We start from the raw sequence: 19,644 nt of genomic DNA, 5'->3' as shown, positions 1-19,644 counted from the left end.
GCCATGATGATGTGGTAAGTAAAGGTAAGTTCATTCACAACATTTGTATGTGTGTGTGAGTAGGCTAGGTGAGAGGTAATCGTGTTCTTCGTACGTTGGAACCCTTGTTTGTTGTCTTGATGTTGATGTGTAACGCAACAATGAGCTTCACAGAGATGCAAGTTGGGTGAAGTGCAATTAACGAGCCTGGCGGACAACACCGACTAGGCCAACTAGTTCCGTTTTGGGGGGGGCGGGGAAGCCCACTCTCCAAAGTGTGAATTGAAGAGTGTTATGTGGAATCGATACTAGAATTTGCTAGTGAGGCTAGGCCCAAGCGAGAGTGTTATGTGGAATCGATACTAGAGTTTGCTAGTGGGGCTAGGCCCAAATAAGAAGTGAGACGATTAGGTATTTAAAGAAGTCTCACTTTTTTTTTTGGGGGTTGTCGGGGGGTGATTTTGCAAAACCTTTACCAACCATGGCCATTTCGTCATCGACTTGAAGGAATGCGAGCGGGGCGCCTGAGCGACCGTTCCAGCAGCAGCAAACAACCACCACAGCGAAGACATCATGGATTTCCTTCGATCCCACCTCCACCCTCTCCTGACTCTGCTGCTTATGCTTGTGAGCTTCCATGGCGTCCTGGCCAGAGTGGACGACTTTCCCGGATGGATGGGGGAGCAGAAGTAAGACGAGAAGAACCACAAAAAAATCGTGAATCACTTTACAATCCTCTGCTTATTAGCCTTCTTCCGTTTTCACCTCATATGTTTGGCTGTCTTCAGAATCGAGTCGGTAACCCACAGAAAATCCACCTCTGCTCATGATTTTGTGGTCGATCCTACCAAGGTCATCAACCTTTCATGGAAACCCAGGCAAGTGAATCATTCTCACGATCTACAAAGTTAACACCGACCCATTCCAAATATTTTTTCCCCAGCGTTCTGAATTTGTCGGCTTCAAATCTTCAGCTTACTTGGAACAAACCTAATGTTAGTCTTATGCTAAAATAAGCACTGTGTATTTAGTTTAACAAACGTCATTGCTCCAAATCCTCAGTTTACATGGAATGCACATAATCTTTCTATTGATCTAAACAGAAAAATTGTAACCCTTATTCGAAACAAGAAACCTGTTTCTTGTTTCACATTTTCAGTTTACTTGGAACAGACATCATCTTGTCATTAACGTAAACGAGAAAATGATGACTTTTGTTGAAATAAGACCCAATAGCAATGTGTGTTTAGGTAAACAAGGGAATTTGGAATGTTGCTTCTATTGACTTGAGACAATTGGGAGAAGTTGGATATAGCTATTTGGTGTACTTTTGCAAGATGTATCCTTTGGTGGTTTGCTTTGATTGTAATGTCAAAGGGTATGATAAAAAACAACAAATCTAGGGTATTCCATTGCTAACTGCATCCCTCGTACAATGGATAACCTACCTCCACATTAGAAGTTAGGATGAGTAGTAGAATAACCATCTCTTAGTATATTGTTTAAGAATTTGCATTTTCCCTCCTTCAAGGCTTGTGGCAATCGTTAGTTTGGCTCACATTTGTACATTGGCATAATAGGCTATTACTGTAGCTAATTGTCACCATCATCGGGAATTTGAATTTAATGTGAAATTGTAGCTTTGTTTTGTAATTGTGCGGAGAGAACTATAATGATGGGGATGCCCTCTACCATAATGCTAGTATTCCAAATGTGTTAAACCTTCCAAAAACCATACCTCTTGTTGGCTATTTTTAGGTTTTTCTAATGTCACATAAAAAAGGGTTAAGCCATGTAAACCTTCTCTCCTAGGTTACCGTGCAAGAGTTGTGTACTACCATTTGAGTGACAAATGGGGTAGTTGCAGCTAGCAATTAGAGTAATTAGAAGTTTGAAGAAGGTTATATATATTGTCTAAGTACTAGTATAAGCAAACTCAATTCATGGAAGATGGTGCTCGCAATTTAGATTGGTGATAGGAGATGTATGCACAGAGCATATCCTCTATGGTTCAGTTAGTTTAGTTGATTTTTTAATATCTTTCTTGTTTGTGCTATTTGGTTGTGTAAAGTTGGCATTGCAAGCATTCATGCATATAATGTGAGAATACATGGATCTAGAGCATGGCTATGATGGTTCAAAGACGGAAAGAAGACTCATGTAGATATAGACTGACACTAACTGTCACACAAGTGAATTAGGTTTCAAGATTGAGACGTGAACTCATAAACACAATCTTGTGTGTGGACAATGACATTGATACTTTACTGAAAAGAAAAGAGTACTATCATTGCATTAAGAAAAGGAAGTAAGTACAATGCTTTATAGGAAAGTAGTAAACTGCAATAGGCACCACTGTGCATATGGGATAGGTAAGCCTGCATGTCCTTAGCCTTGAAGCTCCATACAAAGAGGCTGTCAGTAGGTGTGATTGTTTGAATCTCAACATATAATTCTTCACAGAGATCTTCATGTGCTGCTAGTAGAAGTATGCTAGGGTATTTGCCAAATGTCCCTGGTTACTTGTAGAGAAATTTGATTGTATGTGTCCTCATTAATGGGTGCATAGATTTTGGCTTGCTCCAATAGCAATCCATATTTCATGGGATACTTTTTCACCATCTTTCTCTTTGTAGCAAGCTTTTAAGTGTCTAAATTGCCTATGCTTTTCAAGATATGGATGCCCTCTTAAATTAGTGGCTTTTGTACTAATGTGATGATTTGTTTGGCAACGCTCCTTTAGAGGCAAAAGCTATCGAGATCTTTAAAAAAGATAAAGAGTTTTGGCTTTGGAGATTCTACTAAGAGCATCAACTACTTTATTGATTTATGGTCTTGAAGGTTGGTTGCTTGTAGAGAAATTTCAGTGACTTGTGGTCAACGTAAAGATTTCCTTGTCTTAAAGCTAGTGGAGGCTTGATAAGAAGAAGCTCCCATTGATTGGCTTTCCCTTTTGCAACATGAACATCATATCCAATAACTACAAAGTGACACCACAACATTGCCTCAGTATAAAGAAAGATATTACCGCTCAAAAAAGAGTTCAGGACAATAGCTAGCAATGGTTTGATAATAGAGCAATAGGTAGTACATAACCAAATAATTAATGCAATGTCTGGTAGCAACTCCACTAGTAAATCATTCTTTGATACTAATGGAACTCCTAGATTGATCCAAACTGCATACATGACACGAACGAGCCATACAAGCAGAACATCATAAACATAGAGCGAAGGGCATCAACCTCATCCCTCTATCGTATGGAGCCATTTTGGGTTGACCCTTGAGCCTTGAAGTGGCAACATATCGAGCCAAGTCGTGATCTCAAGGATTGGTTAGCCATAACTCTAATCTACACCATCTTGGTCAGGTGTCCAAATGAGATTGCCAAAGTGCTTAGGGTCCAAGTGTAGTGAGCACATGCATAACTGTGAGTAACAGGATGTGCCACAAATGAGCCTCTAAGACCTTTGTTTGAAAGGATGACTCAACCACACTAGCCTTTAGAATTCACACGTTTACTAATGCTATACAAGTGCCTGATCTTACATGTCCAAAGATCTTGCAATATTTTTTGTGTGCAACTATCAAGTGGACACCCTTTGGGTGTTCGAAGATCTAAGAATATTGTCGGTTTACAAATGTCTGGTGTTGAAATGTACAAAATGTCTGTATAAGGATGGAGTATCCTAAGTGAAGCAACATGGAGTACTTATTGTGGATTGGTTTGGTATCAAACACACTCATATTTAGGCCTAATTGGGTTAATAGAAAGGGTCTCTTGTAGATTAGCTTACAAATGCTTTACCATTTGTTGGGGCGTTTGGCAGCTGATACCAGCCTTTCTTTTCACAAAAGGGTGGCCTTGAATAACACTGACTTATAGCAATCAATAAATATACAAATATATGATAAACTTTAAAATTCAATGCTTACCACTTTGGCTAGAATGCCCTCAAGAAAATGAGACAATGTGACACTTGATTGGGCCATAAAATGTCCAGTGCCTCTTGTGTGGCCTATTTATAGAACTTTTTGAGCCATCCGTCCCACCTAGGTTCTAGACTTTCATCTTTTGGGATTAGTTCTTTAAGGTTTCCTTTTGGGGTGGGCAAGAGGCGACGAAAATTATAGGATTAACGTAGGTTAAATCTTTTTGTAGCTTAACAACAGCTTGTATTTTTACTCAAGCAGGACATGTTGGATGTTTGGCTGCTAGTCAGACAGTCTCACACGTGTGGGGATGCCTTCATTTTTAGGCTTTGCTTTGCAGTTGTAAACACTTTGCTCGGGGGTTCTGGATTTTCATTTTACTGGGTTTTGGCTTGGAGCCTCACGCCCTCTCATTCATTGGCTGACTTTTCACTTTTGTAAGCTATCAATTGCGTTGTAACATTCTTATTTGTGAGATTTTGTTTTACATTATAATATGATCTAGTTGCCACAAACAATGTGTGCACACATTGAGGAGTTTGTATTAAAGTTTGCAAGTGCTTTGTAGAGCCTTTCTTTACAAGGGTTTCTTGACGGACAAGGAGTGTGATCATTTAATTAGCTTGGTAAGCTTTTAATATTGCAGAACAGGTTTTGATCTGGTTTTTTTAGTGTGGAATATTGTTGTTGTATCCTCTACATAAGGCTGACATCATTTCCCATTTTCAGGCCAAGAAAACTTTGCAGAGGTCTGCAGTTGCAGACAATGAGACAGGGAAAAGTGTTCTGAGTCAGGTTCGGACGAGCTCTGGAACATTCATTGAGAAAGACAAGGTAATATCAAGGCACTCTTGTCCATGAAATGAATAATTTTAGCTTGTTTAAGAACCTCATTTCAGTCTCAAAGTGTCTGGATGGATAACTTCCTTCTGGACCATTATTTGTTAAAAGTAGTTCTGTTTGGGAACAACTGAGAAAAATGTGACCTCGCTGCTGTAGAGTGCCAGGTGAAGATGATGTTGCTAATGATGGAATGGTTTCCCTTTTACGGTGCTTCAAGAAGACCTGCAGCTTAGGCATTTTCTGCTGCTTTGCATCTAGCACTGTAGCTTGATGGTCTGCACCAAGCTTGAGAGCTGTAGCTATGAGAGAGGCAGTCTCCAGTAAAATCCACAAGCACAGCCACGATATGTTTCATCATGTTCACATGAAATCGTCAGAGGCCACATATTTCCACGTCATCTGCAGTTCTAGAAGGTTTTTTTTCAACAAGTGATAAGACATGAGAGTTATGACAGGATGTACTTCAAGCCCATGCTGTTTTTGACATGTACAAATTATTAAGTGGATCACAGCATCTGCTAGAAATGCTGAGCTAACTTAAAGCTATGCCCTAATTGTACTAGGCTCAATAGGCTGCACATCCATGAGGTTGAAACAATGAAGAGCAGACTTTCCAATGTGTAAATGTCAAGAATACTTCATTAAGCAGCAATGATCTGATGTATTACTCCATGTTATCCAGTTTGTGTGACATCTGTTACTGCACTCCAGGGGGATGCGATTCTCATTATTTTGCCATACTGTTGTTTAACTTGAAGGCATGGCCTAAAAATAGCTTCTAGTGTGTCTGCTATCCAGATGAAACCCTGCATAGTATTTTGACTTGGAATCTCAAGGTTTATATAAGTAAATGCACTTGCTCAATCCTCTTTTTTATGTGTAGGGCACATAGATGTAGCATTGCTAAGGTATATAGAAAATAATTCTCTGAAGTTTGAGTCAGCAAATGATGTGTCAGTTTGTTCTGCAGGATGAGATCATCTCTGGGATCGAAAGTAAAATATCAGCATGGACACTTCTAAGGAAAGGTACTGATTGATTTTACTTGATTGAGTTTTACTTGATCATCCTCATGGTGAGATTTTGGTTGGGGTGAAAAAATCCTGCCTCAAGTATCTGTAGATGAATGAAACTTGTTGAGTTCTTATTATAATGCTGTCCAACAACAGTTGCAATATGCTGTTCACTTCTTTATTATGCTTTTGACTTGAAACACAAAAAGAATTAACCCTGACTATACAGTTATCATTTCACTGTGAACAATAAAGGCTTATATTACCACTGCAAGTCTCTCTTTTTGACATGAAATTCAAAGACTACTTCACCATGAGCTGTATTCTGTGATATGTTTTAGTTGTTTTCTTAGTTGGGGATTACGCTCTCTGTGTGTCTTTAAACTGTGGGATAATCCAGGCTTGTGTTGATGACACTATCTGTTTTACTTGTCTGCTCGGGAGCCAGAAAATGGAGAAGCAATTCAAGTGTTAAGATATGAAGAAGGAGAGAAGTATGAACCACATTTTGATTACTTTCAAGACAAGGTCAATCAGGCTCGAGGTGGCCATCGAGTAGCTACTGTACTTATGTATCTTACCGATGTGAAGAAAGGTGGAGAAACTGTATTTCCCAAAGCTGAGGTATGTATACATGAACACAGTATGTGACTATTAGGTTCTCCCACTGATCGTAATGTTACTTGGGTTAGGCTGCTTTTGCATTTTGGTTTTTCTTTGCAACGATCACAGAACTTAATTACTATCGTTGCAAAATGGAATGTTACAGAGGGCTCGTCGTCTCATCAAAGATGATACACTGTCAGATTGTGGGAAACAGGGTGTTGCAGGTTCGTTTCTGTTCGGTAGTTGCGATAGATCTGCCAGAGAGTTGTTTTAGTATGTAAAGCACTGATTTTTCTTTGGATCTTGCAGTGAAACCAAAGAAGGGTGATGCATTGCTTTTCTTTAGTCTGCATCCAGATGCTACACCTGACACATCCAGTCTCCATGCTGGCTGTCCAGTAATTGAGGGAGAAAAGTGGTCTGCAACAAAATGGATACATGTAAACTCATTTGATGTTGAAGTGAGTGAAGATGATGGTGATTGCAAAGATACAAACCAGAATTGTGGTGAATGGGCAGCATATGGTGAGTGTCAAAAGAATCCCACTTACATGATTGGAACGAAAGGACAACCAGGCTCGTGCAGAAAAAGCTGTAGGGTGTGTTGACACAGGAGTTCTCCTTTGTTGCATGAGGTGAGTTGTTAATGGCGGTACATGGAAAGTCTTGTGTAGATATGTCTTTGCAAGTGAATGCATGGATAAAATGATGCTTCATGTAAAGACATGGATTACTTTGTAATTGTCATGTTTAAGCGCTCCTACCTTCATAAATTCATAGATTATTCTTTTTATTGGCTCCCTTCCTCATCAAAATTATTAGAGGAACTTTGATCGTTTATGCTTGTGAGCTTCATTATGCTAGTGACAGTAGTTTGATTATGATGCAAGAAATAAAGGTATTAATATTACAGTGTGGACATAAAGAGAATCACTTACAAAATCTTTTCCAAGCATATGTCACTGTGGAAAACATGGTGGCAGGCAAATATAATAGGGACTGTCCCAAATATAATTGCACTCAGATTTTTGTGAGTGATGGCAATAAATTTGAAATGTAGTTTGTATTTGGTTCAACGTGAAGAATTGTTTATGCTAATTTTTAAATGAACATTTGGTACAACATGCAAAGTTAAAACAAGTGATTCACATGCAAAAAGGATCAATTACGAGATCTAATTGATGGTAAATTGCAACCCAAACTGTACATGTAATTACTTTTAATGGTGAATATGAGCTAGTGTAGGTGTAACATAGAATATGAGCTAGCTACGGACAATATTGAGTCTGACTCTTAATACAAGGGAGGTACTTGTCTATCTAGAAACTTGTAGTTTCCACAATTCTTTATTGCCCTATATTGTGTTGGGATTAGACTTATTTGCCCTCAAAATAAGGTCATGATAGCATAAAGTCTTTAAAGTAATGAAACTAGGGAAATCTTATTTAAAAATAAATATAGGAAACCCATGTTATGTATGATTAGGTCCCATAAAGCTCAACGTTTAAATCAAGACTTTTTTTTTAAATTTTGATTTTTTGGGGGTGCATACACAGTATTAAACCTATACAATATTAATGAGAGTAGTGTGCAACTATAAGCTCATCACAAATAGACTATAATGTTCAAAGCAAAGTTTGAGCCACACTATTAAACCTATACCCTTAGCAACTAGACTATAATGAGAGCAGTGTGCAACTACAAGGTCATTACAAATAGGCTTCTTGGCTATGAAGCCATCGTATCAAGAGTTACTTCTAAGCTGGTTGCTTCTATGTCTTGAAATATCCTTGAAAATGTTGTTAGAACTTAGGGCTATAACTATTAGTAGATCATTGAACTTCGGGTCCATACACATGGTGTCATTACATGGAATACAGTGTGCACTTTAAATGAGTATTGAGAAATAAGTACGCATTTAAGGGGGAAAAAATTCTTGGGTTGCCTGCTCGGAGCCACTAAGGCTTGCTAACATGGCGGTTTCATTTGTTACATTGGCACTTCTGAAAGGGCAATCAAGGCTCGACTGGCAGCTTCTCCCCCCCTTGCATGCGTGCAAGGAGAGGGGGAGGTGGGAAGAGACGAGGGTTGCCCGATGGACCAGGAGCCATTGCCAGGGAAGTGTGTAGCAAGGAGTAATGGAGTAGGCATGGATCTAGATTGCACCATGGCCACTTGCATAGGAGGCCATGATGTCATTGAGATGGAGCATGCTATCAAGTTTGAACAAGCAGTCATCAATGCCCAAAGACGAGTTGAGGCGGATGCAGCAGGCAAGAAATGCTTCATGCCAACAGTCCTTGATAATTCTTCTTGCGGAGTCTTCTACTTCATGGACCGCCCCTCGTTTGAGACCGAGTTCAATCGCTGGTTCGCCGCTACATACCAAGAAAGAGCTTTCATGCAATAGTTCAAGTTTGTCGACAGGGGCTTCTACATGGCGCTACTCAGCTCCCCGGCAAAGAGAGCATGGGTGCTCGGATGCGCAATGGGGTCGTCCTCTTTCTCTCCAAGCAATGTTCTCCAATATGAATGCCACGTCTGGGTCACACTGGCGGATCTGCCAATCTGGCTAGATAACAAGGTCGCCACAATGGACAATGCTCTGGGGTGTGTCCTGTACGTGCCGACCAACGCTTCAAGGTATGGTGCCCTCAAACCGAAGAGGAAGGTGTGCATCCTGTGGGACCGCCGAAGAGAGCTGCCGGACTACCTGGAGCTCCAGGATCAAAGTGGATTCGAGGTGGCTGAACTCCCTATACTAAAGCAATGAAAAAGATCACTGCCGTATCAAAAGTAGAAGAAAAGTATTCTTTAGGGTCCTGAAGCACAGTAGGCCAGACATAGTGATGTTGCAGGAAATCAAGGTCGGGGAGCAAGAGGCCATGAACCTTACTTGCGCTGGCTATGTTCCCTTCTCAAAGAACTGCATCTGCGGCAGAGGAAGCGCCATGATCCTAGTTAATGAGAAGCTTAGCCCTAAATTTGTATGGGCACATGAGGATGGCTCCCTAATCGCAATGGAGGTAGACATGTACGGAGATCGTCTCCTGCTAGTGTCTGTCTACGCCACCAACTCATGAGGGGGGAGAAGAGCCCAATGGGAATGGCTTGTGGGTAAGATCTACGGGGTGGCCCCACACTGCTCATGGGCGACTGGAACGACGGTAAAGGAGAAAGATCTCACAGCAAGGAGGCGATGCTGGCAGAGGAGTGGAAAAAGTGGGAAACCCTGCAAAGCTTGCATGGGCTTGTCGATGCAGCCACCAGTGCTTGCGGGAAGGGTGACAAGCTCTTCACACGGAACAATCACCAGAAAGACAGTTGGTGGAGAGCAGCTCGACTTGACCATGCCTACCTAAATGACAGCAGGTGGTGGGTAAACCCAGACCCTCTCTTTAGTGTAGCCACAAACATCGCGTCCGCAGATCACTATCCCATCCAATTCTATTTTCGACTGACTTGTCGCAGCAACAGGATGAAGCGAAGGTCCCCTGGTCTTCAAAGTGAATACGTCCGGTCCCCTGGTCTCCATCACCTTTTGTCATGAGACTCATTCCTGGTCTCCACCTTTTGTCATGAGACTTAAGCACGCGTGGGACGAAGCTAAAAGGCACTCTTTTGATCGGTCGGTCGGATGCATAGCTAAATTGCAACAAGATTACCATTAGGAAATAAATAAACTCACAAATGGGCTTTTAAAAAATAATATAATTTAAAATGTGAGTATTTTGGATTATTCAATAAGAAGGTTAGAAGTTGATATCTATGGAATGTGAATTTTTTCTCTCTAAGTCTTGGGTTTTTTATTTAAAACAAAGATAGTGGGGGATTTAAAAAAGAGAGAATAAATAGCACACAAAATTTGAGTCTCTCACATTGTTTTTTTTTGGAGAATTTTCAATTTTGATATTTTTCCCTTACGAAATCAGTTTGACTCAAAAGTTAAGTAGCAAATCACTTTCTCTCTCTTTTTTATACTGGTAAATTTTCGTCTCTATTGAAGTTCCTTAGTGAGAGTAATTAGGGTTTTGAGCGTTTTACTTACCTATGCATTTTTTTCTTTGTGAAGCTTTAGATTTTGGACAAAACTCAAGTATCCATCTTTCTTTGCATTTTTTCTTGTTTGTTATTTTTTCAATAGGATTTGATGTCATTTCTTACTGTTATTATTGTTTTATTGTAGAGGTTGTTTTGGGTAGGAAGTATAGGTGCTCATCCCTCTCTCTCTCTTTCTCTATGTGTTATTTCTCTTTTATGTTATGTTTTTAATAGGATTTATTGTTGGTTTTAATTGTTTTTTTAAAGAGTTTATTTGGAGCAAGAGGTAAATATTTTAATCTCTCTTTGTTTTTTTTTGTTATATTTTTAATATAGCATGATGTAGTTTTAACTCTTGTTTTATTGTAGAGATCATTTTGGGTGGCATTACATAAGTGCTCATCTCATCTCTCTCTCTCTCTCTCTCTCTCTATGTCTCCTCTTTTCTACTGTTTTTTAAGTATATCTTCATGTAAATACTAACTATTGCTATTGTCTTTTGCAGAGATCAATTTGGGCAAGATTGGATAGGTGCTCATTTATTTCTCTTCCATGTACTTACACTCTTTCTTTCTCTTTGTGTTTTTTCTTTTCTACTATTTTTATAATAGGGTTTGATACTAGTTCTAACTTAAGAATCAATTGTTATTGCAACACTTAACACAAGGTAGAGTAGAGATTTTGTAGCTCGATTTACGAGTAAATCTGTCATATTTTGTGGTGTCAAAATTTATTCATTTGATTAGTGACTTTTATGTTTGATGGGATTTATGTTTTTTTTTGTACATCATCTGCAATGGGTTTTGATTAGCAGTGATTCAATCTTATCTTCAGTAGATCAGTTTTCAAGTAAATTGGCCATGTTTTGTGTTGCTTTTATTCGTGCAGTTATCTAAATATTTTTTATTAAAAGAGATTCATGTAAGTATTTTTTTGTACATACAGATATTGTACAAGGTTTAGGTGAAGCACATAATTCTCAATCGACTATTTTGTTGTGGTGAGTGATTTTTTTGTGTTGGATGATATGGATCTGCTAGAAGTCGATGGTTTAAAAATCCTCTACTTTATTGGTCATGTGTGTCCATTCGAATCTCCATTCTAATTGGCAATAATCCATGAAACTCTTGTATCATATCATCCATATAATGCACAATGTGTTGAGTCATAGAATATCCCAGGTGTCAATCTAATGTGCTTATTAAGATTTGTATGCCATGTGGATGCTACCCTTGTAACAACTACTATGTAATACCTATGTTTCAAACGATGTATTGAGTCAAATCAAACTCCTATTCATTATATTATAATGAAATTTATTTTGACAAAATTCTTTAAGTATTCTTGTGCTATTCTTTCCACTGTAAATGGTATGATTAAAGTGATGCCTTAAAATCGAATCTATACTTTATACTTTGTGTTGATGTACATATCCACATGCATTTCGATATCGATGTTTATATTTGTTTACAAAAGTGCAAACATCTTTTAATGCCATATTGATTTATATGGCATATTGATGATTATTAGACATACTTAAAACGCTTATTGTTTAGGGGTTAATACATATTTCTTTACATATAATGCTTATGTAATACTTGAGAAAATAACAAGCATTCTCTCGATAAAAGTATGTAACATAAAAGATGAAGAAGGGAATTGGGTCATTGTTACGTATCATTGCTCGTCTTGGGTACATATGCGTCCAAGTATAAAGGAAGCTTTCAAGGTTAAAACGTCTGCGATTGCAGATGTATCAAAGCACTGGAAGGGCAAAATTTTAGCTCTCAGACAAAGGAATGTTGATTCTCACCTTATAACAGAGACATTGATACAACATATATTCATGCAAAAACAAATACATATTGCGACCATGTGCCCTTTCAACGAAACATTGCAAACAGTAAGTATTTGCAACTCATTGAGAATGAGAAATTTCATGATATCTATATAACTAATTGTCTTGTATTTACAGAAGTATACCCTTCAGATTGCTGTGAGTGACAAAATGTCAAGAGTTTCACATGTTCTTTTAAGTGTTATCACCTTGAAATCAGTAGATTGCTCTTTGAGGGACGTACAGCTAAGCAGCTCGCAAATAACCTTGTTTTTATTTTATGACTCAAAGTACATATTATCCAAGGGGAGTTGAGAATATGGAACCCTTGAGTCTATGCACATACCGAATCTCAATAGCATAGAATGGCCATTGTGTAGTAGCGATATTTTGTATGTATAGCACAAAAATTTCAACAGACATATTGAACTCTATGAAGCCCAGCACTGGCTCAAAGAATGTACATCTAAGCTGGTTTATACCAACCACAATTTTTGCACATATATTCAAGGAATGTAAGGGTTTGAGACATATCAAAAGCATGTACGTCATAAAAAGTACATCAAAGGATTATGTAACAGGATTCTAGGCAAAACTTAGACATTGAAAATGACTCATATTCCTAATACAGTGGAGTGTCGATTCACAACAAGGGACATGGCTTTCAGGTCAAATTTTTCTCTTAATTGACTATTATCTTACTTTGGGATGGATCAGCTAACTTTCCTTTCCAATTACAGGTACTTTGTCACACGATAGACTTTATGCCTAGTGTTCAAGCATCATAGATGGAGGATGCTCAAGAGTAAATGGTTGTGCGTTGATCAACACGCGCATGAAAGTGCAGCTGTGGATATTACTGTCATTTGTAAGGGCCATGAGCCCCAGGTGTTGCAAATGGAGGATGATTGGCCCTTGAGTATAATGCACCAGGAAATTACAATGTTAATGCAGAATCCACCTGCTAGCTTCTATTTTAAACTAGATGGTAGGAAAATTCGAAGCTGAGCTAGGGATACTGTTACTAGTGGAAAGTGTGTAGCTCCACATATTTTAGAAATTGTAGAGTCTTCCTAAAAATCCCAACACCACTAGTTGTAATATTCAACACTTGTAAATTTTGAGTTTTTTTTTAAAATAAAATATTATTACTTACAAATTTGCAATATTTTAAAATTATAGTATTTATATAAAATTATACAATTTTCACATTGATACATTTACATATGCATATGAACTTTACAAATACGTTAAGTAAAGCCATAACTAAATATCGTACATGAACAACCCTTAATAGCTTAAAACTTGAGGTTTTTAAGGTGGTAGAACTAGTTTAGTTTTTGTTTCATTATTTCATTTCACACTTTCTCTCTTCATCTCTTTATATCCACCACATCCCTCTTACCTACTACGATGGATGCTCACGCACACTTTGACGAGTGGATCCACGAGACTGTCTTTGCCAACTAGGGTAACGAGATATTTCAAGTTTTCTTTAAGAACTTCAACCTTGAAAGCATGCTCTCATCGCTAGATTCCCCCCTTCAGGTTTTGGAAGACGAGGCGGATGAGGAGGTCCTGGGAGGGATGGGGCATTGGGCTAGGGCATGGGGTCGACGGAGGTGGGCTTGCGGGGGTTGGCGAGGCTCCAGGAGAAGCGGGTGGCGAGGTGGTGGAGGAGGAGCATTGCCTCCATGTGTGCAAACTCCCCGCCCGGGCACATGCAAGGCCCCCCACCGAACAACACGAATGTGTAAGGCGCCGGCCTTGCCCCTTCAAAGCGCGACGAATCAAATCTGTCTGGCTCCTTGTGTGCAGGGTAGCAGCAGCATGAAGCTTTTTTCATAGCCTCATCGACTTCATCTCCCTATGATTGCCTTCATCCCTTTCTATTTTTCTCAAATTGTAGCTAATAAAAATAACATTCCATAGCCAAAATGCAGCTACAAATCATCTCTTGCAAGTTGCGTAACCACCTCTTTCCCGACAAGTACACCAAATGAACAGCACCCTGCCACGTCACAAATCGACGGCTAGGTAGAGGCTCCAAATACATTGCTAGCCATGAAAACCTGAAAGAAACCTTTCTTCTTCACGAAGAAACCATTGCTCCAAGAACACACAAGAATTTGGCACACAAGAAATATGACCATCATCTTCATCCTCAGTCTCTCCTTCGTGAGGAGAAGATAAAGGAAGAGAGAGGTTGTAACCACCTCAACCTCCCTACTCCTCAAATCACCCGACAAGCCTCTTCCTTTTCCTTTCTTGATATATCAAATTGAATTTGCATACATCTTGGCTACGGTCTAAAGACCCTTCAATTTTTCGAATGGGACAAAAGGTGTTGACCTTTCTTTTCCTTTCTATTTTTTTTAATGTGAGCCTTTTGGACTACACGTTTTACATTGCTTCATAAATGATTTTTTTACAAGAGAGTACAAAAGCAAAGTATCAATTTGCAAAGGATTTTTCCATGTTAAGCACACTCTTGTGTCTTTATTTGCATTGACTTCCTGGTTATCACATGTACAACCAACATTGAAACATCAAGACTTAAACAGCGTGATAGGTAAAACTCAAAACCCTAAATGTAAAACACCAGACACAAACACAATAATCAAAACTCAAATACAAAGACAGACATAGAGAGAAGAAACTCTGAAGTGAATGAATGTTGTAAATGTATGTAAGAGTGTATAGAATGTCCAAGAATAGAGCAATTGAGTGTCAAAGAGTGACATCCACCAGAGATGGATCCTAAATGCTTTAACCACCAATTGGAGTGTGAAAGATGAGGAGAACACCAAACTCTAATCATCAACTGTCAAAAGATAGAGGTGATAGCAGGGATGATGCCTGGAGTAGAAGGTAGCAACAGAAAGCTACAAATGTAGCCATAGGATAGCTGCCATTAGGGAGAAGAAGGTCACTAATAGGTAGATGATGGTCGCCAGTTGTTGCTTGGGGGAGAGAAGACTGAACGTAGACTGTAGGGCTAGCACCTAATGATGATGGAGGGCAGCCACCTATTGCCTATGGGGTTGATGGAGAATCGAATGCAAGAAGGAGAAGATAGTTCATGGGCTGGTGATGGCACATGGAACATGTTGAGAAGTAAGCATGGGAACTCTCCTTATACCGGAGAGGATAAGGGTAGCTAGGTGTAAATGGATTGGAAGACAGGGGAGCAAGGGGAAACCCTAACCCTAACTTCTCCAGAGGCTATATAAACAGCCTAAAGTACACACTCATAGTTGAGGAGAGTATACTAGTTGTACCTTGAACAACTGACTAAGCAAGATCTTATTCTTGTACTTGAGCTCTCTCTCTCCCTCTTATGCACACTCTCTCATGCTTCCAACTCTGATTTGTAACATGGTATCAGAGCCATCTCCGATCCTTCAGATTCCCTCAGCTTCCCTACATCATTAAGTGCACACGAGCCTTCATTTTCTCTACCTCTTACATGTTGACCACCATATCCACAGTCAAACCCACCTCTGATGGACGACTTGGGGAGAATAAAGGAGGAGGTTTTAGCTCAAGGGTTCTTCTAAGGAACTCTTCCTAGCTCAAGGTGTAGTAGCCCATCACCATAAACCCCCACATTGGCCACGCAATAGGACGACATTGCTGAAAATACAGAAATCGGCGTAGATTTGCAGGCGGCCTGCCACGACCTGTAGAGGACACGATGGAGGCGGCCACCATAGGGCTTTCAAAGCCCCCGAGTGGGTCATTTCCCCCTAAGAGGGTTTGGAGAAATTTCTCTTGTGCTAGTTGCTATGAGTCAAACCCTAGATGTGGGTTTCTGGCAGCCATAGCTAGGGAGCTTCAAGCTCACTCATTTTCATTTTTTCTCAACCTGGGTATTATCAACAATGATTTTAATCACTGAAAAATACTTGCAAAGATCTATTATTTCCCTATGGAGCTTAAATACAAAGTGCTTCTCATTCCATAGACAATATTAAGCTTGTAAAGATCAACCTACATTATGAGTACTAAAATGGATGTTGGTAAGAGTGCTTCTTAGCACTACTAATGCATTCAACTGATGCTCCTTACTATTTGCTACTAGTAAATCAGAGAAATGAGTGTTATTGTGCTCTCCTCTGATTCATCCCATAGCATAGAGTTGATTGATAAGTCGTGCTCCACCAAGAACTCCTCTAATATGCCACATTATCAAGAGGAGCCTGAAGTCCTTTCAAAGCTCACCTCATTGAAACCTAGAAAAATAGTAAAGCTTAAATCAAGGGTTGTTTGAAGAATAGGACCTTCAAAATCTTATCTTGAGATATTACATATATATGATTTCCAACCTTTTTCATCCCTACAGCTTTAAAGTTGGTTATCATTTGTAGGGCTATCTTGAGATATTACATATGTATGATTTCCAACCTTTTTCATCCCTACAGCTTTAAAGTTGGTTATCATTTGTGGGGCTATCAGTTTTGCTATTTGGTTTGTACTTGGCCACCTGTAAAGGACTAAACACTACCATTTCTCAAGGCAATAGGTAAGACCTTCCTATAATGGCCATGGCCTATGCAGATGTAAGGCTTCGAATTCACAAGTTCAATGGAAAAGATTCCCATCCTTGGCAAGTCTTGGCAAAATATAAAATGATGGAACTAGGCTACTTGCCCTTCATAAAAGGGACCAAAGTTATTGATCCATCCAGTCCTCTTGATGTAGAAGATGATGAAAGGGCTCATGCCATCATCATGCTTCATTTGGATGAATCTGTAATTCATCATATTGACCAACTCTCCATTGCCAAGGAGAAGTGGGATGAGCTTGAAAGGCTCTATGGCGCTACAGGGAAGAACTCCAATATCTTTCTAAAGATTGAGTTTTTTAGCTTGGAGTATAAACAGGAAGAAGGTCTAAGCAAGTTTATTTCACATATGAAGGGGTTTATGGCACAACTGGCCTCTGTTCATGTACCAATTCATGATGAAGTTGCCATTGCCATCTTTCTGAAGTCTGTGAAGAAGGTTTTTCCAATCCTCGTGACTACCCTAACTAATATCCCGAACCCAACCTTGGCAAGTACCATCCAATCATGCCTGAATGAAGAGAAAAGAAACCATACTGAAGGGACTTCAACATTTACTTCCTGTGAGCAAGTGTTAGTCCATACAACTTCTATTAAGTGCTCCTTCTGTCACAAAAACGGGCATATTATAAGCAATTGCTGGAAGAAATATCCTGACAAAATGAAGTGTAATAAATGCCTCCCAATCCACAGATGACCGACACTTTTGAGTCTTGTAATACTCTCTACCTACAATCTTCTTTTGTAGCCAGTTTATAAAGGCATCTCATTGTGGATTAAGGGGGGGTATCCTATCATGCTTTATCCAATGCCACCTGGCATTGAGGGGGGTATTGAGAAGTAAGCATGGGAACTCTCATACTGGAGAGGATAATGGTAACTAGGTGTAAATGGACTAGAGGGCAAGGGAGCAAGGGGAAACCCTAACCCTAGCTTCTCCAGAGGCTATATAAATAGCCTAAAGTACATACTCACAATTGAGAAGAGTGTACTAGTTGTACCTTGAACAACTGACTAAGCAAGTTCTTATTCTTGTACTTAAGCTCTCTCTCTCTCCCTCTTGTGCACACTCTCTCATGCTTCCAACTCTCATTTGCAATAGAACAAATGTAGCAAGGGAGTGAAAAGTTGCACAAATAGGATGAGGTTGAATGGTGGCCAACTTCTCTATTTATAGGATTTTGGGGGACCACTAAAACTCTCTCAAACCACACATCATTTTTATGTGTTTCATTAACTAAGCATATTGTGGGGCTATTTGAAGATGATAATCAACTATAAAGTGTATTTTAGCTTAACATTGGATTCCACATTATGAAATAATTCACTTGTACCTCACATGTGTGAGTCACATTACCACATTTGAAAAACTTTTAATTAAAAGCTAAGTAAAGCAATAAAATTTCATGTCCTCACAACAATAAGAGTGGTTTTCCATATATGATCTCAAATGGTGCTTTATCTATAGAAGTATAAATTGTGTTCTTATAAGCATATTCTACCAAAGATAAATGCTTTCGTTATTGTTAGTTGGCTTCATGGCAATAGCACTTCAACATATCCAATATTGTGGGATTAGCTATCTTACTTTGGCCATCTATTTGAGGATAATAAGACAAAGACAACGTAAGTTTTGTATCCAAATTTTCAAAAAGAGCTCACCAAAAGAAAGATTTGTTGAACTAATATTCTGGCCATATGTTGAGACTTGGTAGTCTTCTTGACTGGAATGAAATGGGTCCACTTTGTTGAACTTGTTAATAATCATCCATATGCCATTATTGCCATCTACTAAATTTGGCAAGCCAAAAATAAAATCCATAGTAATGCTTTCCCAAGGTTAGCTCAAAATTGTAGTGGTTGAAAAAGCCTTGTAGATCAAACTTTATCTTTTGGCACATAATACATTCTTTAACAAATTGTTCAATGTCTCATCCAAGACTTGGCCAAAAGAGACACATTTCAAGTACCTTAGTTGTGGCCAAAATATCATGATGAGCCATGTAAAGAACATCATGATATTCTTCCATTACTTTAGGCGTGAAATCTTTAGTACCATACAACTTATTCTCTATAAAAAGAAATCCATTTAATAGCATAAGAGTTTACCTTTTAACCAAGTTGTAAACTCTCCCAAATGATTTAAAGTCCTCGTTAGAATCATATGTGTTCCTCATATTAATGAAGTTTGTATAATGAATCATGGACACTACATGAATTTGAGGTCTTCTTGACAAGGTGTTAGCTACCCTTTTTTGCTTCTTAGGAATATGTAATATGAGAATTAAATTGAGCTAAATAATTGGCACATCAAATACGCTTTTAAAAAATCTTTGGTTGGTTGAGCAAATGTCTTGGACTGTCATGATCCATCTTGATGAGAGATTCTCCATCTAAAAGACAGTGTCTCCAATAAAGCTTGAATGATGGGATCAAATCCTTTTAATAGATAGTAGCATTCTTTTTTGCATGTTGCAACCTTATGCTTGCATAAGAAACTGCATATCCTTACTGGTCTAAGTCTACACCAATGTAGTCTCTTGAAGCATTATATTTCACAAAGAAAGGTTTTGGAAAAATAGGTATAATCAAAATAGGTTCATTGCTTCTATAGAACTTTGGAGCTTGAAAACTTCTTTCTTTAGTTTGGTCCAATGAAATGCCATGCCTTTCTTGGTCAAATCATGCAATTGTATATCAAAACCAATTTAATGAATCTTGTCTAATAAGAGCATAATCCCAAGGAACTTTGAACTTCATGAACATTGGTCACAGTTCTAGCCATTCTATAATAGCCTTAACCTTTTCTAGATCCATTTGAATTG

General features: G+C 38.9%; 1 protein-coding gene and 1 long non-coding RNA gene across 4 annotated transcripts; one reads left to right on the top strand and one right to left on the bottom strand.

Moving 5' to 3' along the window:
- The first annotated feature begins 408 nt into the window (after window positions 1-408).
- Window positions 409-7,212, top strand: LOC148030492 (putative prolyl 4-hydroxylase 4). 3 transcript variants are annotated; one of them, XM_087686830.1, is made up of 9 exons: window positions 409-668; window positions 768-857; window positions 4,239-4,349; window positions 4,481-4,538; window positions 4,642-4,746; window positions 5,726-5,783; window positions 6,217-6,392; window positions 6,538-6,598; window positions 6,684-7,212. In XM_087686830.1, the coding sequence occupies exons 1-9, from the start codon at window positions 553-555 to the stop codon at window positions 6,980-6,982; spliced, it is 1,074 nt and encodes a 357-aa protein (XP_087542956.1). In that variant the 5' UTR covers window positions 409-552; the 3' UTR covers window positions 6,983-7,212. The 3 variants fall into 3 exon arrangements, with proteins under 3 accessions (XP_087542956.1, XP_087542957.1, XP_087542959.1); XM_087686833.1 differs by having other exon boundaries at window positions 508-668; window positions 4,253-4,349; XM_087686831.1 differs by lacking the exon at window positions 4,239-4,349.
- Window positions 7,213-8,291: 1,079 nt separating this feature from the next.
- LOC148030491 (uncharacterized) lies at window positions 8,292-9,944 on the bottom strand. Its single transcript, XR_015692201.1, has 2 exons — window positions 9,271-9,944; window positions 8,292-9,135 (listed from the first exon to the last, which is right to left on the bottom strand). It is a non-coding gene; the product is annotated as an uncharacterized LOC148030491 (long non-coding RNA).
- Window positions 9,945-19,644: the final 9,700 nt, after the last annotated feature.

Source organism: Lygodium microphyllum, chromosome 10, assembly GCF_053477565.2.
Source record: "Lygodium microphyllum isolate KBCC chromosome 10, Lygodium_microphyllum_v1.1.10, whole genome shotgun sequence".
NCBI lineage: Eukaryota > Viridiplantae > Streptophyta > Polypodiopsida > Schizaeales > Lygodiaceae > Lygodium > Lygodium microphyllum.
The sequence above is the reverse complement of the archived record's forward strand: the minus strand, read 5'-3'. Positions and strand labels throughout refer to the sequence as shown.